A 27,547-nucleotide genomic window follows, 5' to 3' on the forward strand; every position below is an offset into this window, starting at 1 on the left:
AAAACAAAAAATAAAACCCAAACAAAACAAAAACCAAAAGAAACCAAAGCAAACCAAAAAAAAACAAAACCCCAAAAGATACCAAAACCAAACCCAACCAAACCCAAACCAAACACAAACACAACCAACAACATATTAAGAATAGGGCCGTAGCTAGGATTTTTTGTTGGTGGTGGTGGTGGTGGTGGTGGGGGGGGGGGGGGGGGGCAACTGAGTAGTTAATATCCTAAAACTCCTTAAACAGTTAAGAACTACGGCCTGAAGAACTAAAATTCAGTTTGAGATTCTACAAACTCCAACCAACCAGAAACACATTGTGTATAAAAACACCGATATTTTAGACCAAAATGAATATTTAATTTGTTATTTTAGTCCTTAGACAGTTTCTCAGAACAGTCCCTAGAGGTTTTGCAATAAAGATGATCAGATACACGTTTTCACAGCAATTCAGTGTTGTATATTGTGAATGGTGAATTAAAAAAACACCTAAAAGTCATTAAAAAGGGCACGAGAGGGCGTGGCAGTCATGGGAATCCTGTGACCCCCATCTGAATTAGCCAGTGAAAACCGTCATTATGGTTATATTTTGCATTAGCAAATGTTTGTTTTTTGACACCACTAGAGCACATTGATTTGTTAATAATCGGCTATTGGATGTCAAACATTTAGTAATTCTGACAGTCTTAGTGAGGAAACCCATTACATTTTCCCATCAATAACAAGGGGACTTTTATAAGCACCATCCCACAGAAAGGATAGCACATACCACGGTTGTTGATATACCAGTCGTGGTACACTGGCTGGAACGACAAATAGACCAATGGGCCCAACGACGGGGATCGATCTTAGACCGACAGTGTATCAAGCGAACGCTTTACCACTAGGATACGCCCCCCCCCCCCCCCCCCAATATTTTTAAGACGTCCGTGTCTATAAATTGCACTCCTTGACTTTATTTACAATAAATGTCCCGCCCCCAGACGATACAGGATAAAGAGCTCAGATTGCAGCTTCAGACGTGATTTCTGATGATGTGTAATAAATAGAATATAACACCCGTGCCCATTAGATACCATTTACCTCAAGGGCTGTTGTCTAAACATGTATTCACTGGCTCTCGTCAGATACGTTTTTAAACTGTGTTGTCGTAAGATAAATGACATCTTAACGACCACCTATGTAGTACTCTCCGTTAAAGATCTATTCCAGAACCAGCACTTAAATTTCAAATTGTGCACTTAAATCATTACCATAATTATTTCCACTGATACACTAGACCATAATTGTATAAAAGCCCAATAAAAGTGCTGAAAATCACTTCCGTAAAACTAGCTCTATACTTTTTATATGGGACACGTTCTCCGGAAATTGCAGACAGTGGATTAAATTGTTGTTTTCAAAGATATTTCCGGTATAGCCGGGACGATGTTTTGTATAACTACATCGCGTTCAATATGTGAAATGTGCTACTAAGTTTTTTTTGTTTTTGTTTTATTCTTGTTTTTTGTTATTGTTGTTGTTGTTGCTGCTGCTGCTGTTGTTACTGGTTTTGCAGCTGTTGTTACTGTTGTTATGTAATGTGCAGATAATAAATTGTTGGGGGCTGGTGTGTGTGTGTGTGTGTGTGTGTGTGTGTGTGTGTGTGTTAATTTACATAAAAAGACTAACATTTCAAATATGATGTACAGTGAAAGATTTCATGCTGAGCGATGCTGTTGTTGTTTCCATTTAAGAAAGATTAATTGCGTCCAACTTAATTATAAGTGGTAGGAATTGTCAACAAGTTTGTAAGTTATGAAGTCCTATCCTTACAGGTATACGCCATCACCCTCGCAGCCCTAGACACTTCTCAAACAATCTAGACAAATGCAAAGAGAGAGAGAGAGAGAGAGAGAGAGAGAGAGAGAGAGAGAGAGAGAGAGAGAGAGAGAGAGAGAGAGAGAGAGAGAGAGAGAGAGAGAGAGAGAGAGAGAGAGAGAGAGAGAGACCGAGACCGAGAGAGAGACCGAGAAAGAGATTGAGAGAGAAAAGGAGGGGGGGGGGAGAGATTGAGACAGATAAAGAGATTGAGAGAGAAAAGAAGAAGGAGAGAGACAGAGACAGACAGACAGACAGAGACAGATAAAACTGAACAAATGGACGTTTAACGACACCTTATCACAGAACAGTTACTATGTTTTAAACTATCTACTATTAACAGTAGTCTTTAACAGAATTGAAACGATCGTATTTTCTTTTCTATTTGAACGCGAATCACCAAGTAAGGGTCTTTATAATTCAACTGCCCCTTACTTGGTGATAGGCTCTTTACAATTCAACTGCCCCTTACTTGGTGATGGGCTCTTTACAATTCAACTGACCCTTACGTGGTGATGGGCTCTTTACAATTCAACTGCCCCTTACTTGGTGATGGGCTCTTTATAATTCAACTGCCCCTTACTTGGTGATAGGCTCTTTACAATTCAACTGCCCCTTACTTGGTGATGGGCTCTTTACAATTCAACTGACCCTTACGTGGTGATGGGCTCTTTACAATTCAACTGACCCTTACTTGGTGATATGCTCTTTACAATTCAACTGCCCCTTACTTGGTGATGGGCTCTTTACAATTCAACTGCCCCTTACTTGGTGATGGGCTCTTTACAATTCAACTTCCCCTTACTTGGTGATAGGCTCTTTACAATTCAACTGCCCCTTACTTGGTGATAGGCTCTTTACAATTCAACTGCCCCTTACTTGGATCACGACTTGTATATCAAAGGCCGTGGTATGTGCTATCCTGTCTGTGGGATGGTGCATATAAAAGATTCCTTGCTACTAATGCGAAAAATGAAGCTAGTTTTCTCTCTAAGACTTTATGTAAACATTACCAAATGTTTGACATCCAATAGCCGATGATTAATAAATCAATGTGCTCTAGTGGTGTCGTTAAACAAAACAAACTTTAACTTTATAATTCTACTGGAACATACTTTGGTCAAGGAGTATTGCGATGAAAAAAAAGTTAAATAGTGATGCACTGGCTGGAACAAGAAATAGCCTAATGGGCCCACCGATGGGAATCGATCCGAAACCGACCACGCATCAAGCGAGCGCTTTACCACTGGGCTACGTCCCGCCCCGTATTGCAATGATGGCCTATTCTACACATCGTACAGCAATTGAGGACACGCCCTACAAATGGAAGGAAGGAAGGACATGTGTTATTAACGACGCACTCAACACATTTCATTTACGGTTATATGGCTTCGGACATGTGGTTAAGGGCCACACAGATATTGAGGGAGGAAACCAACTGGCACCACTTCATGGGCTACTCTTTTCGATTAGCAGCAAGAGATATTTTATGTGCACCATCCCATAGACAGGATAGCACATACCACGACCTTTGATGTACCAGTCGCAGTGCACTGGCTGGAGCGAGAAATAGTCTGGATGCCCTTGGGTACACATACAGATATCTAAGAAATGATGTGAAGATTAGAACCATTTCAGCTACTATTATCCTTTCGAACTCGACGACATAGTATGTATTACCTTCCGCCATTTTTCTTCTTCAGAAAAACAAGAACAGTTGTTGGCCCATTTAATTTGACATTTGAATCTTTACTAATACTGAATTCCTAAGGCTATAAGCGATTTTATTACTCCGCAGTATTACGTTGTAAGGCAATTTGGAAGCAGCTATGAACTTAGATGGACGGAAATGTGTTCAAATCATGAGCATCACCGTAATAAATCAATGAGCCACAGGTCCCGGTAATTGCAGTGTTACATAACTGGGTAACAAATTGCTTGACAGCTTTCCTCATACAATGTTGATGCTCTTTTTCCTTTCTCATACTGATTTTGTTTCCTTTGTTTCCTTTTTTTTTTTTTTTTTTTTACAAATTAGCCGATGTGAAATTCCCGTCCTGCTAAAGAATTTGGTCGAGGATATCAAAAGAACAAATAACATAGGCTAAATCTTCTGCAGTGAATTCTGGAAAGATACAAGTTGAAAGACGTCGTTCTAAGTTTTCGAAAGATAATATTTGAAAGATATTGGGGGGGGGGGGGTGTGGGGTATTTCTAGAACGACAATAATTCAAATATCTCGTTTTTATTTCTAGAAAAACAATAATTAAAAGATGTTTTAATTTCTAGAAAGACAGTAATTAAAAAATGCTGGGTTTTTTAATTTTTAGAACGACAATAATTGAAAAACCTCTGGTTAAAAATATACTATGGTGTAGCTATGACACCATGACGCAAATATCACGACATATTGCGTCATCAGGACTCGACTGATTCATATTTAAAGAGAAAACGTGTAGTTTCCACCGCATAGAACTATGGTCCGTCCCACACTCTTTTTGGGTGTTTTTTTGTGCAACTATTTTCAGTTTGGTTTGATGTAAGAAAAAAGTAAAAGTGTTCTGGAAATAAAAAGGAAATGTTTTGTTTAATTTAACGACGCACTCAACACATTTTATTTACGGTTATATGGCGTCGGAAATAACAAAACAAAAACATACTATTTTTGTGTGCAATTTAAAAAACAATCGGCTCGGAAATAAATAACTTCCATAGCATGAAAAAAAGGCGTTTCCTACATGGGAAAGACTATAGATGATGTATATTCGTAAATTGACCCACTTACTTCTTAATAATGTTTCATCCTTGCTGGTGTAATATTACAAAAATGGAAGGCGGAATAAAATTAATGTATGTAGTCCCTATAGTATAAGTATATAGTGTATGAAGAAAGTAGTGTTGGGAATCGGTTGGAATTTCATCACCGATCATCGGTTATAATCGGTTAGCACCATCCGATCATCTTTCGATTACACAATCGGTTAAAATTATATGAACGTAAGGAGGATTTGAATAATAAGAACCATGAACCTACTGTCGTGTATTTGACAATGAAATCGGCCTCGGTGGTGTCGTGGTTAGGCCATCGGTCTACAGGCTGGTAGGTACTGGGTTCGGATCCCAGTCGAGGCATGGGATTTTTAATCCAGATACCGACTCCAAACCCTGAGTGAGTGCTCCGCAAGGCTCAATGGGTAGGTGTAAACCACTTGCACCGACCAGTGATCCATAACTGGTTCAACAATAGCCATGGTTTGTGCTATCCTGCCTGTGGGTAGTGCAAATAAAAGATCCCTTGCCGCTAATCGGAAAGAGTAGCCCATGTAGTGGCGACAGCGGGTTTCCTTTCAAAATCTGTGTGGTCCTTAACCATATGTCTGACGCCATATAACCGTAAATAAAATGAGTTGAGTGCGTCATTAAATAAAACATTTCTTTCTTTCTTTGACAATGAATCCCCTCCCACTAACCCTCTCCTCCAACCCCCCCACCCCCCAACAAAAATCAACTGGAAAAAAGATAAAACAAAGATAAAAAAGAGAAATATTAAGGGCATAAATCATTTGTATTCCTTCTTTCTTGTGTCATTTAAGTAAGTTATTTTGATGTTATTGCTTTTTCATCAGAACCAATCTATTAAAATTCTAGTTAAAAATAAACAGGAAAATGTTTTTTAAGGGAAATATATATATTTTTTTTCTCCGTCAGATCTGAGATCTCGTTAAAAAGTATTGTTATTGTATAGTTTGAAGGAATTAAATGATTTATACTTGTTAAATGATGACGTTTTTGTTTTTAGTACCATCGAGTCATTCATTAACTTAAGACAAATGATTCGAAAATGAAAGTTTTTTTAATAATCATTAAAGATAGTTATAATAAATGTCATACATAGATCATCGTTGAACTAATTTTGTTACACATCTTTTTTTTACGTTTATTTTTGTATCAATGCACATTACAAAGGGTTCATTTAGAACATGATGCACATTGTACGCGGCTGTCATTCCTTTCATGAGAACGATGATCATACGTTAATTGTACGTCAATAGTTCAAGCTTGTCAGTGATCATTTTGACTGGCAAAGGGGTGGAAATCTATATTATAATACGATCATTCTGACCGTTCCTCGTATTTTGATCCGCACTGCCAACCGCCTTCTTTGTAATTGTATCCCAATGCCGCGCTTCGCAAGGATCGTTAATTGCGCTCATTTTCAGTCAGCTACCGTAGACACATCGTGCTGTATATTGCCTACAAAGATGAATTCCAACCGCAATGGATGTCGCCATCTTTGTCCCTTAACATAGAAGTGGCTATATACACGACCGCCGTGCATTTAGCCTTGGCTAATGAGGGATGGCTATCTACACGGTGGTATTATTGTTTTCTTGTGTGGGGAAGCCCAATGCAAGGCCACTACACCCCATCCGTGCCAAGCAGTGGTTACATCTAGCAGGGCTTCTATAATTTGTTATAAAATCCACAAGCTATGGCATCAATGATTTTAAAATTTTACCAGCTACTATTAAAAATTCACCAGCCCTACTTTACTTTAAGTTAATACAATTTTACTAAATAATAGTAAAATTGCATGGATGTCACCTAAAGAGAGATATATAGCTTTAAAACACTAACATTGGGGGCGGGGGAGGAGGGCAGGATATTCACATTCACAAAAAGACTTAACTGCAACATTTGACAAACACACTTCACTAGCCGTCGGGCATGGCGATAGTAGTTATTTACTATCCCAACATTGAATATCACTAGCCATGGGAGTGGGGCTACCATAATCTAGAAGCCCTGATCTAGTCTATGATATCATACGTATTAGGGCCTCCACGAGTCCAAAATACTGGACTTGAGTACTCGAGGGTCAAACTCGACCCGGACCCGAGTACCCGGCACTTGAACTAGATAACAATGAGACTAAGGAATAAAGTCAAATAACATTATGCATCTTAATTCAAGCACTGAAAATAGATGTAGGTGCGAAAAAAATGCCATTGTATTGCATTCCATACTTTCAACTTTTGTTTTCCCGCCATGTCTCATAGCCCTATAATGTAACCGGCGGCAAACATGGCAAAATGACGTGTGTGTGGGGCGGGGGGATTAAATGAGAGTACTCTTCCTTGCACGGGTACTCGAGTCCTGTGAATGGAGTCGAGTCTTGCTAGACCCGGCCAGTGCCCGAGTACTCGAGTACTCGTGGAGACCCTAATACGTCTGGATTTAAAAAAAGAAGTTTCCCACGCTTCTTATCGCTTCTCTACTGAGCTGCACTGTGGAATGTCACCTGATGCCGCACTTCGTAAGGGTCTTTTTGCTCTCAGGTCCAGTCGACCATCGCACACACGTCGTGCTGAATATTGCGTATAGTCGTGAATTCCATAAATAAAACTTTCATATGGGCGGCCATCTTTGTGATCACGACTTAGCCTCGAAGTGGCTATATACACTGCGGCCTAGCAATCTATACGGCGGTCGTTTTTGTTTTTTAAAAAAAAAATTGTTGTTGTTTGTTTGTGTGGGTTTTTTTTTAGGGGGGGGGGGGAGTACGGAGCCCAATGTAAGGCCACCACACCCGATCTAAACTTCCCCGTTCGAAACACGAATTGCATTTATATTCCTTCCCATTGGAAACGCCCTTTTTAATACTATGGAATTTACTACAAGTTATCTATTTCTGAGCCGACTGGATTCTAAATTATACACAAAATAGGTTGATGTTTTTTCTTATTTCCAAAACACTTTTACTTTTCTTCTTACGTCAAAGTTCAAACCAAACTGAAATTATTCATAAAAAAAAACATATTTGTAAGAGGATGGGACGGATTATAGTAAAACACACAAAAAGCGAGCATGATTTTCATGATATGACACTTTGTCGGAATTTCCAATATTTAAGGGTAGGGGAAACATAATGCTACATAACTCTGAACGTTTTAATTATATGATTATACATTACCACTCAAATTGAAGGTCATAACATGAGGTAATCACTGATCAGTATTTCTATATGACTGATTGATTAATTAGGTCACCAGAGGTCAAAAGGTCACGATGTTATTTATCACGTTTTTAAAACAGTTTTTATACATTTCTAGGCAAATAGAAGAGGAAAACAACATGTTTAGTTAATTGGTTCCAACATAAAATATATATAATAGCATAATGTTTGTGACATGGAGGTTTGTCAGAATTTCCATTATTTAATGGTAGGGGAAACATAATGCCATATGAATGTAAAGGCTTGAATGGTAGGATTATGTAAAGGCTTGAATGGTAGGATTATGTAAAGGCTTGAATGGTAGGATTATGTAAAGGCTTGAATGGTAGGATTATGTAAAGGCTTGAATGGTAGGATTATGTAAAGGCTTGAATGGTAGGATTATGTAAAGGCTTGAATGGTAGGATTATGTAAAGGCTTGAATGGTAGGATTATGTAAAGGCTTGAATGGTAGGATTATGTAAAGGCTTGAATGGTAGGATTATATAAAGGCTTGAATGGTAGGATTATGTAAAGGCTTGAATGGTAGGATTATATATTATGCCACAAATTGAAGATTAGATCATGAAGTAATTACTGATGTTCATTGCTACATGCTTGGTTGATCAATTAGGTCAGCAAAGATCAAAAGGTCATATTAATTAGTAAATACTTGACAGGCATAGAATGAACATTTTGATTCAAATAAGTTCCACATTATAAGGTTTCTGTTTATTTTTCAAGAACTTGACTGCTAGGTATGGTTAACCTAGGGAAAAGAATCCGTTGCATTATTCATGTTGATGGTAAAACATCCAAGACGGTGTCACAGTTCAGTGCTGAACGTTGGGATACTGTAACACGTGCAGCTGAAAACAAGACTCGAAATATAAACCTTTCAAAGTTTTATGCAGATTGTGATGGGTTCGATCCCAGGTGTTACTATAAAATCAGTACTGTCTTAAGTGATACTGATGAGCCAATGCCACTTTTATGTTTTGAAGTGGACAGATTAACAAGCGAAAGTGGTATATGTGTTAACATGTTTGTTCTGTGAAAAAGAGTCAAAGGGATTATATATATTTCCTTGATATTTTGGGGTCTCTTTTACCCAGGCTAACAACTTTCAAGATTTAAGTTGTCCCTTATGAGTCTTGCTCCTTTCGTCTCCTTATGCGAATCATTGATCTTACCCAGTGTGTATATACTTGGATAGGTCCTGCCAATGTTCAGAAGTGTCAACTGCTATCTTGTTACGTACATAGCATAGGCAAACCCTTTATCGCCTCAGCTTTGGTGTAGTCTAAAGCCCTGCAGGTGCATGGCACAATAGCATTTGAACCTTCTCAACATGGACAACACCCATCCAAGTATACAGTCTGGTGAAGGATAATCACTGGCATAAGGAGACGAAAGAGGGCAGGAATCATCAAGGTCAACTCGGATCTTGAAAGTTGTTAGCCTGGATAAAAAGATACCAGGAATCCATGTTGCTACCTTCAATTTGTCTGCTAATATATAATCCTACAATTAAATTGTTTATATTTATATGGCAATGTGTTTCCCCTACCATTAAATATCGGAAATTGTGACAAACCTCCATATCATTAAATTGTTTATATTTATATGGCAATGTGTTTCCCCTACCATTAAATTGTTTATATTTATATGGCAATGTGTTTCCCCTACCATTAAATTGTTTATATTTATATGGCAATGTGTTTCCCCTACCATTAAATTGTTTATATTTATATGGCAATGTGTTTCCCCTACCATTAAATTGTTTATATTTATATGGCAATGTGTTTCCCCTACCATTAAATTGTTTATATTTATATGGCAATGTGTTTCCCCTACCATTAAATATCGGAAATTGTGACAAACCTCCATACCATTAAATTGTTTATATTTATATGGCAATGTGTTTCCCCTACCATTAAATTGTTTATATTTATATGGCAATGTGTTTCCCCTACCATTAAATTGTTTATATTTATATGGCAATGTGTTTCCCCTACCATTAAATTGTTTATATTTATATGGCAATGTGTTTCCCCTACCATTAAATATCGGAAATTGTGACAAACCTCCATACCATTAAAATCGTACCATTATATATTTTATGTCACAACTAATTAACTAAACCTGTTGTTTTCCTTTTCTATTTGCCTAGAAGTATACAAAAACTGTTTACAAAACTTGATAACCAGATTTTATACAAATAAGAGAGACGTTTGACTAACAAAAATGGCTCAGATTTTAGGTGTTGGTAAAACCTAATGGTAAAACCTTTTGACATCTGCTAACCTCATTAATCAACCAACCTTGTAGAAATGCACATTAATGGTTACTTCATGCTACTACCTTCAATTTGAGTGGTAATATATAACCCAACCATTAAAACTGTCAGAGTTATATGACATTATGTTTCCACTACCTTTAAATGTCGGACATTCCCACAAACCGCCATAACACAAAAAAACAACAACGTGCTATTATATATTTTTAAGTCGGAACCATTTAACTAAACATGTTGGTTTCCTCTACTATGTGCCTAGAAGTGTACCGAAACGTGATAAATAACATTTTATAAAAATAAGAAAATGGACCAATTTTAAGAGTCGGTAAAACATTGTGACTTTTGACCTCTGGTGACCTAATTAATCAATCAGTCATATAGAAATACTGATCAGTGCTTACCTCATGTTATGACCTTCAATTTCAGTGGTAATGTATAATCATACAATTAAAACGTTCAGAGTTATGTAGCATTATGTTTCCCCTACCCTTAAATATTGGAAATTCCGACAAACTGTCATATCATGAAAATCATGCCATTATATAGGATATATCGGAAGCAGTTAACTGTTGTTTTCCTCTTCCATGTACACAGAAGTATACACAGAAATTCTTTAAAAGATTTTATACACCACATTTCACAAAAATGAAAGAGAAGTTTGACCCAAAAAAAAAAAAGGCCCAGATTTTAAGCGCGAGTCCAAAATGGTGACATTTTGACCTCTGAAGACCTAATCAAAATATTTACATTGTTTTGAATTGCATGAATAGATAGTAGAGACCAGTAGCGTTAATATAAAGAGTCATTTGCTATTCTATCTTGTATATTGACTGAACTACAGACAATTTAGTTATCCCTACCTCTAATTCCTACATGGCGCAGATTTTAACACTGTTGTTAAAAACATCAATATTTTTAAAAATCGGAATAGATTTGGCAACTAAGAACCCCCATTCCATAAACTGCATATATTAAGGTATTCACAAAATACCCTCAGACCTTTTGGACCTTTTCGGTTAAATACCCCCCACCCCACCCCAGCTCTTGGACTATATAGTTCAGTATTGCGCAGTGAATCGTGATTAAAACCATGCTAAAACACCGCGCGTGAAATCACGATTCGCTTCGTTTTGGTGTACTAGTGATGGATTTATAGTGTGATAATTTCGTGACTATTGCTTTTTATATACCTCCAACAAGCTTTAATCAACTCCTGAAGAGAACTTTTTTTTTTCGTATCACACAACTATATCACACATATGATAACCTAGTTACCGAAGTCCCACCAACCAGTGTGTGTGTGTGTGTGTGTGTGTGTGTGTGTGTGTGAGTGTGAGAGAGAGAGAGAGAGAGAGAGAGAGAGAGAGAGAGAGAGAGAGAGAGAGAGAGAGAGAGAGAGAGACACACACACACACACACACACACAGACAGACAGACAGACAGACATATTGCTTGACAGACAGACAGACAGACAACAGCCAACAGTTATTAGGGTTAAAGCTGCATTATCGAGAATATTTAATCATTTGGAAACTGTTTTCCGATATTGATAAATGCTTTACGCATATAGTGCCCACATATGTCGCAAAATCGCCAATTGTCATTTTGACGACAAACGTCGCAATTGCACAACCACAAATGTCCTAATCGTTGATAAATGTCACACAATTAGTGACAAATGTCACACAGTCGGTGACAAATGTCACACAATAGGTGACAAATGTCACACAATCGGTGACAAATGTCACAAAGGTATCAACCACAAATGTCGCTACGCTGATAGTTTCGCGATATATGTAAAACCACAAGCATGTTGTTTGAAAGCCGCAGACGATAACCGTTACTTGCGCCGTTACAAGTTTATTAAAGCCGTAGTTGTGTTTGTATTTTGAATTATTAAATGATGCTATATTATTAACGCCCTGTGGTAAAGCGCTCGTCTGATGCGCGGTCGGTCTAGATTTAGGATCGATGCCCGTCGGTGGGGCACAATGGACTATTTCTTGTTTATGCCAATGCTCCACATCTGGTGTCACAAATGCTGTGGTATGTACTATCCTGCATGTTGTAAACAGTAGCAAATGAAGTGGCGGCAGCGGGTTTCTCCTCATTAAGTATCTCTGTGATCCTTAACCATATGTTTGAAGGAAGGAAGGAAATTGTTTATTTAACGACGCCCATATGTTCGACGCCATATTATAACTGTAGGCTAATTAAAATATGTCGAATGCGTCGTTAAATAAAACACTTCTTTTTTAAAATCTTTTTTCCCCCCATTAACATGTTTGTTTTCAAGTCAAACGAAAAACGCCAAACATAAAACAAAAAATGAAAAAGAAAAATATATATTCTTGGACTATCTATCATTAAAATAAAGCCGCCGGTTATAACATGCTATCAGTGTTTATGATTATATCGAATTACTATTACTGTAGTATTATGTTACCATTATAACAAGTCAGTAGTATTACGTTATCCGAAATGAATATGTTTATATACTGAATAACAAAAGCAACTCATGCATTTAAAAAAAAAAATTCAAAAAAAAAATCAAGACATAATTAATTCTATAAAAAGACAGTCCAAATGGGTATACAATGTCTACAAGACATAATTAATTCTATAAAAAGACAGTCCAAATGGGTATACAATGTCTACAAGACATAATTAATTCTATAAAAAGACAGTCCAAATGGGTATACAATGTCTACAAGACATAATTAATTCTATAAAAAGACAGTCCAAATGGGTATACAATGTCTACAAGACATAATTAATTCTATAAAAAGACAGTCCAAATGGGTATACAATGTCTACAAGACATAATTAATTCTATAAAAAGACAGTCCAAATGGGTATGCAATGTCTACAAGACATTGATAATTTTAATAGACACAACAGCTAATGGAATTCAAACTGAATAATTTAACATAAATTAAAGAAAACTAAATTAATAGTTGCGTTTCTTTTGTTGTTCACTATATTACTATAATAGTGTGTTAAAGGTACACTGTCCGCTTAAAAACATCGTGATGTATTGCAGATTCAAACATGAAGTATATTATTATAATATTGTGTTAAAGGTACACTGTCCGCTTAAAAACATCGTGATGTATTGCAGATTCAAACATGAAGTATATTGTTATAATATTGTGTTAAAGGTACACTGTCCGCTTAAAAACACCGTGATGTATTGCAGATTCAAACATGCAGTATATTGTTATAATATTGTGTTAAAGGTACACTGCCTGCTTAAAACCACCGTGATGTATTGCAGATTCAAACATGCAGCATATTGTTATAATATTGCGTTAAAGGTACACTGCCCGCTTAAAACCACCGTGATGTATTTCAGATTCAAATATGCAGCATATTGTTATAATATTGCGTTAAAGGTACACTGCCCGCTTAAAACCACCGTGATGTATTTCAGATTCAAACATGCAGCATATTGTTATAATATTGCGTTAAAGGTACACTGCCCGCTTAAAAACCACCGTGATGTATTGCAGATTCAAACATGCAGTATATTGTTATAATATTGCGTTAAAGGTACACTGCCCGCTTAAAACCACCGTGATGTATTTCAGATTCAAACATGCAGTATATTGTTATAATATTGTGTTAAAGGTACACTGCCCGCTTAAAACCACCGTGATGTATTTCAGATTCAAACATGCAGTATATTGTTATAATATTGTGTTAAAGGTACACTGCCCGCTTAAAACCACCGTGATGTATTTCAGATTCAAACATGCAGTTTCGTGCTTATACTATTCAATCCAGGACAGTCGGTGTTCTGGATGTAAACTCTAATGTCTATAGGTAGTACTAAACTTCCGGCTGGGGCAAAGTTCGAGGTGCACCGAACTTTTAATAGAGCAGTTAATACCACGTCCTGCCATTAGTGATAAATGCGAGTGTTGGTTGTATATAAAAATAGTTTCATCTGGTCAATATACGTATGCAATTTTATTTCATCTAGTACCATTGTGTCAAGTACCTGTGTGCTTGAAACATGTGTGGGGTACCTGTAAAAATGTACTAAAATGTTGTGCGAATCTAAGGGTGTTGTAAAAACATCTGGTTATACCGAAAATGAGCCATGAAAGGTACCATTTTCTTCAGTTAATACTTTGAGGTAGGATTGTAGTACTGATATTTATGGGCCATAGTTTGGTTGGTATATTACATATAGTATTTTCAAACACAAACGTTTGCATAGTCGTCAATGAGATTTTATTTGCTATAGTACACCAATTTCAGTTCAATTCATTTTAACTTATTTTCGTGCTTATATCCACATACCTCAGCTATCTGGGCTGTCTGTCCTGGACTGTGGGTTAGTTGTTAATGGTTAGTGAGAGGGAAGAGGTTGTATTGGTCTTACACCTACAAAACTGAGTCGTCATAACTCGCTCTGGGTGGCAGCCGGTACCGGGCTGCGAACCCTGTACCTACCAGCCTTATGCCCGATAGCTTAACCATGACACCACTGATGCCGGTATATACACCCTATAGATAGTACACCCTATAGATAGTACACCCTGTTGATAGTACACCCGGTAGATAGTACACCCTGTAGATAGTACACCCTGTAGATAGTACACCCTGTAGATAGTACACACTATAGATAGTACACCCTATAGATAGAAAACAGTGTAACGGCGCGTGCAAGACTTTTGACGATAGGATACTCGGGTTTTGTACACGTGTATCGTTTATGTATATGTATACATTGTAATGAATCGTCAGAACGTGCGATAATTAAACCAGAAAACAAGAAGAAGAAGAAGAAGAAGTTTTACACTTCCAACTGTGCCAGTAACAGACAATGCAGTAACTGTTTTAAGACGAGGTTTACCTTTAGACGAGATAATCACACGCTGATATTGAACGACTCAGTGGGTAGGTGTAAGACCACTGCTCCGACTTCTCTCTCACTAATCACTTACAAGTAACCCACTAACCATTAATCCAATAACAGACAGACCAGATAGCTGAGGTGTGTGCCCAGGTCAGCGTGCCTGACCTTTAATTGGATAGAAGCACGAAAATAAGTTGAAATGAATTAATTAATGAAATACAATTAATGAAATTTGGGGAAATTGGGAATTCTTTTTCAACAATGGAAATTCTGACATGGTTCAAACACGTTGAATGTTTATTTGTATCTTGTTTACTTGATTAGCTTAGCTTTAAAAGCAATAGTATAGCTTCTGCTAAAAAAAAAATTGGAGATCATTCAGTGTTAAATTCATTGTTGTTTTTTCTTCTTGTATCTCCATAACTGCAGTGTCCGATGCCATATAACCGTAAATAAAACGTGTTGGGTGCATCGTTAAATAAAACATTTCCTTTGTTATTCCATAACTCCTGCAATTGTTAATTATTTATGGTGTTACATATGCCTGGTGTGCTGTTTGATTAATTTTGAAAATTACATTTTCTTTTCTTTAACGACACCACTAGAGCACATTGATTTATTATTGGATGTAAAAAAAATTGGCAATTTTGACATATAGTGTTAGAGAGGAAACCGCAATGGATCTTTTATGGACACCATCCCACAGACAGGATAACAAATACCACAACGTTTGATATACCAGTTGTGGTGCACTGGCTTGAACGAGAAATAGCCCAATAGGCCCATCGACGAGGATCGATCCCAGACCGACCGCGCATCAAGCGAGCAGTTTACCGTTGGGCTACATTGCAAGATGGTCTAATATCTTTCTTTTTTTTGAAATAAACTAACCTGTGGAAGTTGTGCGGGACCAAGGATCGTTGCCGCCGCGATCGACGTCGAGCTTTTCGTGGACCCGACGACGCCGACAACGTCATAGGATGTGATGACATCAACGGAGGGACACGATCCATTGCAGAAGTAGTCCCCAATATCCGGTATGAAAGAAAGAACTTGCGCACCGGTCGTGGACGCTTTCAGACAATCGTCGAGAATAACGAAACCGAGAGAAACGTTGGGCAGGACGCTGCTGTCGTTGTTAACACGCTCAACGGCGTAGACCATCGCTTCTATGAACTGAAGGACAATAGGACTTCTTAGAGAGTTCCCACACGGACGTTCCGCACTGTACTTGTACACGGAGAAAATAGCGCCCAGATTTATGTCCCCTTGCCGAATGTAGCGTTTTTGTGGCAGGCCTGGGATGTATAACTTCAAATGGACTGTTTGAAATAAAATCAACAACAGCAACAAGGTTGATACGATTTGGCAAACACATTGACTGGCTTTCATGTTGGAAAATGATAAAGAAAAATATTTTCCTCTTCTTCTTCTTGAATTATCACTGTTATTGTAGTTGCTATTTGTTTGCGTCTTTTATTTGAGGTTACACATAGAAAATAATTCCCTGTTTATCCAATTTAATATCATGCAGTATCATAGATTACCTTTTGCTGTTGGTCTAGTCTTAATTTTTATACATTATTTTAAATTTTTCATCCGCCACAAATATATTTAAACAGTCTACTATTTTTAAAACAAACCACGTGGAGTATTCTCAAAAACCTCTTCTTTTTACTGGAATAGGTAAACTGTTTATGCCAGTCACTTTTATAACTTTATTAATATGGTATTATACAGATTTATATATTTTGAAAAATAGATGTATTTCACAATGTAAAGAACACAGATTAAAATTGAAAAATATGTATATATAGCGAGAGCAAGACACAGAAAGCGAGACACAGAAAGCGAGAGAGGGCATGCGATGTATTAATACGACCAATCAGGGATTGTTTGCGAACTGTTGCTAGGCAAAAGCTTACATTCTGCGAGAATATGGATCAATTTGGCTGAGACAGTTCACCTATGCGAAATCGCATTATAATTCGTCAGGTCTGCATCCAATGTGATAAGCTTGCAAATCAATACGTCAACTTACAGGCAGGACTTTTTGTTAAATACGAAAGGAAATGTTCTCAGCATGAAGGCTTACAATGTTATCATCCACGTTTTATTTTCGTATCAAGATCCAATTCAGGTTCACGTACGCTGGTCTGGACACAAACCTCCGTTTTCTGAACTACAGCAGGCCCGCAGCTAGCCTCATAAGTGCACGAGACGGGGGATGGGGGATGGGGGGGGGGGGGGGGGGGGGGGGGGGTGGGGGGGGGGGGGGGGGTCATGGGGGGTCGACTCTCTCTGGAGGCAATCTTCGCATTCGGGCAACAACGATGAAGACGTTCAAGTACAACGATGAAGACGTTCAAGTACAACGATGAAGACGTTCAAGTACAACGATGAAGACGTTCAAGTACAACGATGAAAGACGTTCAAGTACAACGATGAAAGACGTTCAAGTACAACGATGAAGACGTTCAAGTACAACGATGAAGACGTTCAAGTACAACGATGAAAGACGTTCAAGTACAACGATGAAGACGTTCAAGTACAACGATGAAGACGTTCAAGTACAACGATGAAAGACGTTCAAGTACAACGATGAAGACGTTCAAGTACAACGATGAAAGACGTTCAAGTACAACGATGAAGACGTTCAAGTACAATGATGAAGACGTTCAAGTACAATGAGCTGGCCTGAAATCCTTTCACCATGTAGGTCGGGAGTTAGCTCAGTCGGTAGAGTGCTCGCTTTAGGTGCTAGCGTCGCAGGATCGAACCATCTCGGTGGATTTATTCAACTGATTGGGGGTTTTTTTTTCTCTCATTTCGACCGCATAGTTGTTAATCTGAGCGCACCCGTCGTAAGTCTGGAGTTGAGGAAATTACAACGCGACTGTCCAGTTGGCCAACTCCGTCGTGACAGTTGATAGTCTTATGCTAGCAATATTCCGCATGGTCCGTTTCAAAAAAGAAAAAAAAAAAAGAAAAAAAAAAGGAAAATATTTTCTTTCGTTTGGGTTTTCTCCTAAAGATATAATTTCTTCTTCTTTTCTTCCCCTGCGCGTGCTGTAACCTCACCGTGGTGCAGGGGTGTAACATTTTCTTTGAGAATGGCCAATACAGCACAAAATTGAAGTTTTGAGCAAAATTCAGTATCTATCTGCGATATTTGTGTTTTGCACAGTTCTTTACACTGTTTTTGTTTAAATCTTGAATTTTTATATTGATGTTGATCATCACTTTATTTATTTGCATTACCATAGTTTGACACCCAATAGCCGATGTATTTTTCGTACTGGGGTGTCGTTAAACATTCATTCATTCATTCATTCATTCATTCTTCTTTTCTTTGTCTCTAATCACGACTGTCGAATCCTAAATAGGTTGCTTTTCCAACTTAAATGATTCTACCAGACATCAGGGTGAACTGGGCAGTTTTCGTAAGGTGTTCTTTGTCGCCATGTTATTTTTGTGCCAAGAATACGTAAGCAGGCCATATCTGGTCTCTTATTTGTTGGTTTCTCGCTCCAGCCAGTGCACCACGACTGGTATATCAAATGCCGTGGTATGTGTTATCCTGTATGTGGGATGGTGCATATAAAAGATTCCTTGCTGAAATGGAAATTCGTTTGAAGTTCGTTTAATACAGACCCGTAGTGTGTGTGTTTGTGTGTGGGGACACAAGCCATAATTTTTACCTTTTAAAGCAGGTTTGACCGTGGCGACCTTTATTGGCTATGGGTGACTAAAAATGGTACAAAGGTAGTCCGTTGGGGGATCATCGATTTTAGAGTCTGGCGAGTATGGTACCAGTTAAAAAAAGAAATTGAATCGAATGACCAATGTGACAAAAAAACACCGCGTTTCCGCTTGCGCGAACTACAATTCTGGTAGGAGACGATATTATTGAACATGTTCTGTATTGTGACAGCGCCAGACTGACACCAGACTCAGTCTCAACTTCTATGATTTTGGTCTGTGGCTGTAAACAAATATAGATCTACGTATTGTAGACACTCGTATTGTTTTTTAAATGCCGTCGGCTTATTGGAATGGACAGGATACGCCAAACTTATCTAGTAGACCTATGTTTTGACATTATTAAATGCTATGGTTCAAATTAATCCTGTTTAATTAGTTTACTAGTATTTTATTCTGGGACAAAATCAAAATTTATCTTGTAGTTTTAATTCACATTAACAATGACATTGTCCCATTACTACAGGGATTATTTCAAAAATCAGTTACTAGAGTTTGGCATGCAAATATAAAATTCATATAGAAAAAATAGTAATTTATTAAATTGTAAACCAATACCATCTGAAATAACTTTTTTGTGGAAGTTAAATCTTAATGGAATATCCAAGGTAAATCTGAACGACAAAACAGTAATACGAGATCAGGGCCGCATCTCTGCATAACGCAGAGTCGAATGGGTATTTGGGAAAATAGTGGATGATTCCATCAATGTTTATCTAGTGCCTTCTCTATTGGAGGACAGCCACTCCCGAGGAAATCCGTTACTGGATAGTTCATCCCTCTTGCATCGCCATAAAGAGGACTGCCACTCCCAGACTAGTTTGGCTTCAATTCAATTCTTTATTTCAGCCTTGAACCAGAGGTTCATCGGCACAAAACAACAGCATACACATTTCAAACGGGAGTCTAATGCACGCAGGCATTAATGAACTGTTGACAATATAGTACAATATAATATCAGAAGTAATTTTAGTTTTAGGGGAAGCGTTGTGAACAGAGCATCCACTGGACTGGAACTACGTTTACAGCAGACATAACTCCCTAGGTAATGTATCTTTTATCCACTGAAAATATAAGCACCCAAAGATTATTAAGCAAATCTCTGTACCCCTATATCCAGCTCCAGAGAGATGCCCCGCTCACAACGTGCACGTTATAAAACCAGTAATAGTTGATCATATATATTTGAACACAGAAAAATCAAGTATGGGAGTTTTGTCATCTTTTACATACATTATGTAGAAAATTACCCAATCGCCGTAAGTTATTTTTGCTAGGGAATTAAATAATGAAACCAAGTTAAACATGGACCCCAATAATACTTGTTTATATATAAAAGTCTTAGGTCATCAAAGAAAAGGCAACTTATGATAACATGGAACTCGTCTTCAATTTCGTTGATATCACAGAACATACATAATCTATCGCTACGCGTAGTGTTGTTGTAACGCCCAACCTCAATGGCCAAGTCATGTGAAGATAACCTAATTTACTAAAACACGCGCAGTGCTACCTTTTAAGGTTTTAGTCTCTTTATACTCCATTATCGATTACTTCAGAGACAATGCACGTCAAGCTGCATAAATTGGCTGTTCTAGCATTTTTCTTTACCCGTATTAAAAAAACTTTTTTATTTGTATCATTTAATTGTAATTTGTAAAGAAACATTTTTATTTATAATGGACTCCTTTTTCAAAAAAGGTTATTTGGGTTTAAAACTTAATAATATGTTTACATGAATTTTAACTTCTTTCATTATGAAGTTACATGGCAATTCATCGTTTTCCTTTCGACGCAAACGGTCTATATACATGGCTATTATTATACATGGTTATTATTCAACAAAGAAAATTATAATTTTGATTTTCGCTGTGCAGTTAAATGCAGGGCTAGTTGAATTTGAGAAGGGTTAGTAAGATGTTTCTTCAACTGCCCTGCTGGCGACCATTGTTTTCATGTTAATTTTCATCCCTGCCTTTTATTTATATAGTGTTGAAGAAAAAACACCCATAACCGTACATTTTTATCCTAGAGTACACCCCACCCCCACCCCGGTTCCCACGGGCCTCTGAAACCAGTAACTCTATAAATATTACGTATACAAAGTTGGCGTTTCTGTCAGTGAACTGGGCCTACCAGATTGTCCCTGAGCTGCGTTCAGCCAGACCAAGCAGGAAAACGTTTGGTTTCCTGGTTTATGCGCTTCACGTTAAACCGAACGACAATCTCGGGAGCTAGCCAAATAGTTCACAAACGTACAGCGTTGTTCGCTTCACTGAACGGACACCTGAATGCACCTCAAGGAAGCAGTGCATTAACATCAAACACCATCGCATCGGGTCAAATTGAAAATATAGCGTTTAGTGTGACCAGGGAATAACTTCCTGTAATTTGATTTGAACTGACTATCAGTTTCTCAGACACTATAATCATTACACGTGCCGAAAGCCTGTTGGAAAGTGTATATATAAAAGATCCCTTGCTGCTGCTAATGGAATTAAAAACCCAATTTGACCGCTTTCCTCTAACACTCAAATATTTGATGTCCAGTAATATCACCACTCCAGGGGCGTAGCGTGATCTGAAACTGGGGGGTGAGGGGTTGGGGGGGGGGGGTCGAATATAAACCAAGTGGGTCCCTTTTCTCTTTTTAGGGGCGAGACGTAGACTAGTGGTACAATGCTCGCTCGATGCGCGGTCGGTTTGAGATCGATCCCTGTCAATTGGCCCATTGGGCTATTTCTCGTTCCAGCCAGTGCACCACGACTGGTATATCAAAGGCCGTGGTATGTACTATCCTGTCTATGGGATGGTGCATATAAAAGATCCCTTGCTGCTAATCGAAAAGAGTAGCCCATGAAGTGGCGACAGCGGGTTTCCTCTCTCAATATCTGTGTGGTCCTTAACCATATGTCTGACGCCATATAACCGTAAATTCAATGTGTTGAGTTCGTCGTTAAATGAAACATTTCTCTCTCTCCTTTTCTATTTTGTTTTTACACCACCAGACACTCCATATGTATAAACCTGTATGTTTTAGTTCTGAAAGCGGACCACTTGCTTCGTCCGACCCCCCCCCCCCCCCCCCCAGCCTACGCCGCACCACTCTTTACGCCAAGGAGTCCGCAAAGGGAAGCAACTCTCATTAAACCCCAGTCGACGGACAACACACTACATGGTATGGTGGCGCAGTGGTTAAGCCATCGGGCTACAGGCTGGTAGGTACAGGGTTCGCAGCTCGGTACCGGCTCCATCCCAGAGCGAGTTCTTAAGGGCTCAGTGGGTAGGTGTAAGGCAACTACATCCTCTTCTCTCTCACTAATCACTAACTAAGTAACAGCTAACCCAATGTCCTGGACAGATAGCCCAGTTAGATGAGGTGTGTGCCCAGGAGAGCGTGCTTGAACCGTAAGTGGATATAAGCACGAAAATAAGTTGAAATGATTTTTTTTTATATGGAATTCAATTCTAGAGGCAGGGATCAACTGACACCATACATATGGAAGTTGGACTATCTCTCCCCCCACACACCTTTCAACTTTACATTGGTCCATTGGATCCCCCCTACCTTTCAACATTGCATATCCTAACTGTTAAATCAGTTCTTTTTCGAACAAAATAAATTAAAGGGCATTCTTTTTAACGGAACTATATCCCCGTAGGGCTTACGTTGAAATGTGAATCATTCAATAATGACAGAGCGAGAATTATATTTCTAAATTAGTGTTGGTAATAAGATCCCGTGACCCACATGTCTGGAGCGCAACTTCACTTGAGGGCTGAGTTAATATGCTGTAATGTTTGTATACAAGTTCCAATGTTCCAATGGAAAATCGCAGTTCCATTTGTGTGGGTACCCTGCATTAGTTTTAACCTCTGGTGTATACTGCATAACAACTGTATAATAAATAAAAGTGTATTTATTTATTCCCAATGGATAACAGTTTTAGTACAAATAATCAATATCCCATATTACTACCAAACAGAGCCGCATTGTTTTTACTCCGTAAATATTTCACGGTGCACTTGGAACTCTTCTTTGGTAGGCTTACCATGCACGGGCATAGGAAGGTGCCAAAACGTGTGTGTGTATGTGTGTGTGTGTGCGCCCCCCCCCCCCCCTCCACACAAAGACACACATATTCGGGAGACCCCCTCCTCCCCACCTCTCCTGTAAACCACAAGAACTTCGAAGTTTACCGGATGAATACAATGATTTTATTTCTTTTATGAAGGGAAGATGCAATCTATTGCATGGATGTGTCTGGGTAAAGGGTAAATAATCTTATTGGTCTATGCATCTGTCAGCTTCGCAAGCCAAGGTACCAGTTTGTACAACTACTGCAGTTCGTAACACAGTACTATTCTAGGGACGGCTCGGTCTTGGTAGGGCAGTTATACATAAAAACGATACAATGGAACACTTGTAAGTATAGCTTTAAAAGACTCTATTCTAGGGACGGCTCGGTCTTGGTAGGGCAGTTATACATAAAAACGATACAAAGGAACACTTGTAAGTATAGCTTTAAAAGACTCTATTCTAGGGACGGCTCGGTCTAGGTAGTTCAGTTATACATAAACACGATACAAAGGAACACTTGTAAAGTATAGCTTTAAAAGACTCTATTCTAGGGACGGCTCGGTCTAGGTAGTTCAGTTATACATAAAAACGATACAAAGGAACACTTGTAAAGTATAGCTTTAAAAGACTCTATTCTAGGGACGGCTCGGTCTAGGTAGTTCAGTTATACATAAAAACGATACAAAGGAATACTTGTAAAGTATAGCTTTAAAAGACTCTATTCTAGGGACGGCTCGGTCTAGGTAGTTCAGTTATACATAAAAACGATACAAAGGAATACTTGTAAAGTATAGCTTTAAAAGACTCTATTCTATGGACTGCTCGATCTAGGTAGGCAGTTATACATAAAAACGATACAAAGGAACACTTGTAAGTATAGCTTTAAAAGACTCTATTCTAGGGACGGCTCGGTCTAGGTTGGACAGAGCCTATTGTTCATTAGTAATTTTGAAGATCTATACAATTTTAAAGCAAAAACTATTAGGCTATCATTATGCAACTTTGAACACAAAAAATTAAGGCGCTCATTACTCGCGTTAAACAATGTGGTGAACACTAAACTCCATTCAGACTCAGTAACAGACACGCGTCTGCAAGCTTGTGCATACACGCACAACTTAACTTCATGCAGCTGAAAATGCTTACGTGCAAAACAATTTTTGTACAACAAAAAGGGCACTTGAACATTTTGAGGGCACTTGAATTTGTGTGTGTGTGTGTGTGTGTGTGTGTGACGCGTCCCCCCTGGATCCGCCTCTGGCATACAGTCGAAGAGCTGTAGATGTTTAAAGTGAGACCTGCGTGGAGAATCGGACTGTCTACTCCAGCTACAGGTTTTGTCAAATTCATATTCATTCACGCTCATTGGGGCTATTTCTCATTCCAGCCAGTACACCACCACTGGTACTTCAAAGGCCGTGGCATGTGCTATCCTGTCCATACGACCTGAATCACTAACTCACCAGGGGCGGAACATAGCCCAGTGGTAAATTGCTTGCCTGATGCCCAGTCGGTCTGGGATCGATCCCTGTCGGTGGGCCCATTAGGCTATTTCTCGTTCCAGCCACGACTGGTATATCGAAGGCAATGATCCTGTCTGTGGGATGGTGCATATAAAAGATGCCTTGCTACTAATGAAAAAATGTAGCGGGTTGAACTTTCCTCTCTAAGACTATATGTCAAAATTACCAAATGTTTGACATCCAATAGCCAATGATTAATAAATCAATGTGCTCTAGTGGTGTCGTTACACAAAACAAACTTCTTTTTTATTCATTAACTTTAACTTAATGTTCATGCTTAAACCCAACAGGTGCAAGCACTTTGTTCTGGGCACACATCTCAATTATCTCTCCAGGACAGATCGAGGTTATTGCTTAGTTTTTTGTCGATATAGTGGCCTTACATGTAGGCCCCTCTCTCCTCACTGAGCCGTGGGCCGGACGTAGCCCAGTGGTAAAGCGTTCGCTTGATGCGCGGTCGATTCCCGTCAGTGGACCCATTTAGCTATTTCTCGTTCCAGCCAGTGCTCCAAAACTGATATATCAAAAGCCGTGATATGTACTATCCTGTCTGTGGGATGGTGCATATAAAATATCCCTTACTACTAATCGAAAAGAGTAGCACATGAAGTGGTGACAGCGGGTTTCCTCTCTCAATATCTGCGTGGTCCTTAACCATATGTCTGACGCCATATAACCGTAAATAAAATGTGTTGGATGCGTCGTTAAATAAAACATTTCCTTCCTTCATTCGTGTATAGTTAGTTTCGTGTTTACGTCCTATTAAAGCCGCACACCCTAGTTCCATCCAGCGAAAATAAATTATAATTTGGTTAATCTACAAACCTGTAACACACTTAGATCACGTTTTTATCAAATGGAGTGAAAAAGCAGGTTTTATATCGATAAATACCATGGGAATCCCCATGTCCCAATTGCTTGAAATAATTTTGAAAGTTAGTATTTTGATGTCACCGGTAGAGGTCGCTCGAAGCACAACAATGCCTACGTCACGACAAATTTCACAGACTTGGGGTGCGTTTCTTTCACCTCTCCTGGACATGTTCCAACTGTTCTGTCCTGGTTGTATCCCCTCTCCAGATATCGCAAGACTTAGCAAAATTATTGGTTTTAAGGGTTTGTAACGTTTTGTATTGAGACACTTACTTGTCTGAACTTTATTGTTACTGAAAATGTTCACGAACTGTGAAGAAAAATCTCACAAATGAACAACAACAAATCGGATGTTTATTGCGCGAACCGTGCACGAGAAAACAAACCGAACCAAAATTATAACGGTCACGTGGTATACCAACGTCTGTGACATTGAAATGGAAATATCCCCTCTAAAAATAGATTAGACCTTGTCTGCTCAACGATTTTTTCTCAAACGTGCGTCCGTTTTTAAGAAATACGAAAAATTTATTTTGTGGTATTACAAACACCAGGATTACCAGGATTACCAAAAAACACTTCAGGTGAATGGAAATGTATATTCTAAATAATAAACGGTAAGTAAAGTGCAATTTTATTTGTGAAAAAATGGGTTTAATAGCGAAAAACAACGCCGTAATGGTTAACAATTAGCCGTAACTAGGGTGTGTCCCTTTAAGTTTCAAACATATCCCTCAGCTATCTAGACTGTCTGGCCAGGACAGTAGTTAGTTATTAGTGGTTAGTGAGAGAGAAGTCAGTGTAGTGATGTGTTGAGTTCATATTAAGTTTGAAACATATCCCTCAGCTATCTGGACTGTCTGGCCAGGACAGTAGTTAGTTGTTAGTAGTTAGTGAGAGAGAGAGAGAGAAGTCAGTGTAGTGATGTGTTGAGTTCATATTAAGTTTCAAACATATCCCTCAGCTATCTGGACTGTCTGGCCAGGACAGTAGTTAGTTATTAGTGGTTAGTGAGAGAGAAGTCAGTGTAGTGATGTGTTGAGATCATATTAAGTTTCAAACATATCCCTCAGCTATCTGGACTGTCTGGCCAGGACAGTAGTTAGTTATTAGTGGTTAGTGAGAGAGAAGTCAGTGTAGTGATGTGTTGAGTTCATACTAAGTTTCAAACATATCCCTCACCTATCTGGACTGTCTGGCCAGGACAGTAGTTAGTTATTAGTGGTTAGTGAGAGAGAAGTCAGTGTAGTGATGTGTTGAGTTCATATTAAGTTTCAAACATATCCCTCACCTATCTGGACTGTCTGGCCAGGACAGTAGTTAGTTATTAGTGGTTAGTGAGAGAGAAGTCAGTGTAGTGATGTGTTGAGTTCATATTAAGTTTCAAACATATCCCTCACCTATCTGGACTGTCTGGCCAGGACAGTAGTTAGTTGTTAGTAGTTAGTGAGAGAGAGAGAGAGAAGTCAGTGTAGTGATGTGTTGAGTTCATATTAAGTTTCAAACATATCCCTCAGCTATCTGGACTGTCTGGCCAGGACAGTAGTTAGTTATTAGTAGTTAGTGAGAGAGAAGTCAGTGTAGTGATGTGTTGAGTTCATATTAAGTTTCAAACATATCCCTCAGCTATCTGGACTGTCTGGCCAGGACAGTAGTTAGTTATTAGTGGTTAGTGAGAGAGAAGTCAGTGTAGTGGGCTTACACCTACCCACTGAGTCGTGACACTGACTCTGGGTGGGAGCCGGTACCAGGCTGCGAACCCAGTACTTACCAGCTTCAAGTTCAAGAGATATCGGTGTAGTGGCTTTAAAGACGTCCCACACTAGCGCAGCGCGTCGGCAGCGCGTCGGCAGCGCATCAGCAGTGAAGCGTCAATAATGCCCACATATACGCAGCGTGTCAAACAAATAAACGGATTTGAATTCGAAAACATGGCTAATTTCAAGATAATTTCGAGTAAATTGATTTTAATGTATTTGTATAGAAGATTACTTGATAAAAAAAAAAAAAACGCAAGAGGAAGTTTTGGGTATACGATATTATTGGCCAGGCATTCGCTGCCATTTCCGTGTCTTTGTAACTAACCGATTGGATGTCGTATTGGTGTTTCTGCACCTCTATAATCAACCTATCTTCGTTAACATTTTGTTTTGGCATTGTTTTTCAGTAAAATAAAGATATTCGTCAATGGTGTGTGTGAGGTTTTTTTTTTTTATGGAAGACCTAAAATATTACAACATTATGACATCATAAACTGGGGGTTTCTGTGCGCGTCGCTTTTGGAACGATC

The 27,547-nt window shown here is 38.6% G+C and overlaps 1 protein-coding gene across 1 annotated transcript in view; it reads right to left on the bottom strand.

Moving 5' to 3' along the window:
* Positions 1-16,410, bottom strand: part of LOC121368533 (metabotropic glutamate receptor-like) — a 38,931-nt gene extending 22,521 nt beyond the window's left edge. The window contains exon 1 of the mRNA XM_041493272.1: positions 15,910-16,410. Coding sequence (XP_041349206.1) covers positions 15,910-16,410 — 501 coding nt within the window. The remainder of the gene's footprint in view (positions 1-15,909) is intronic.
* Positions 16,411-27,547: the final 11,137 nt, after the last annotated feature.

Source organism: Gigantopelta aegis, chromosome 1, assembly GCF_016097555.1.
Source record: "Gigantopelta aegis isolate Gae_Host chromosome 1, Gae_host_genome, whole genome shotgun sequence".
Lineage (NCBI taxonomy): Eukaryota > Metazoa > Mollusca > Gastropoda > Neomphalida > Peltospiridae > Gigantopelta > Gigantopelta aegis.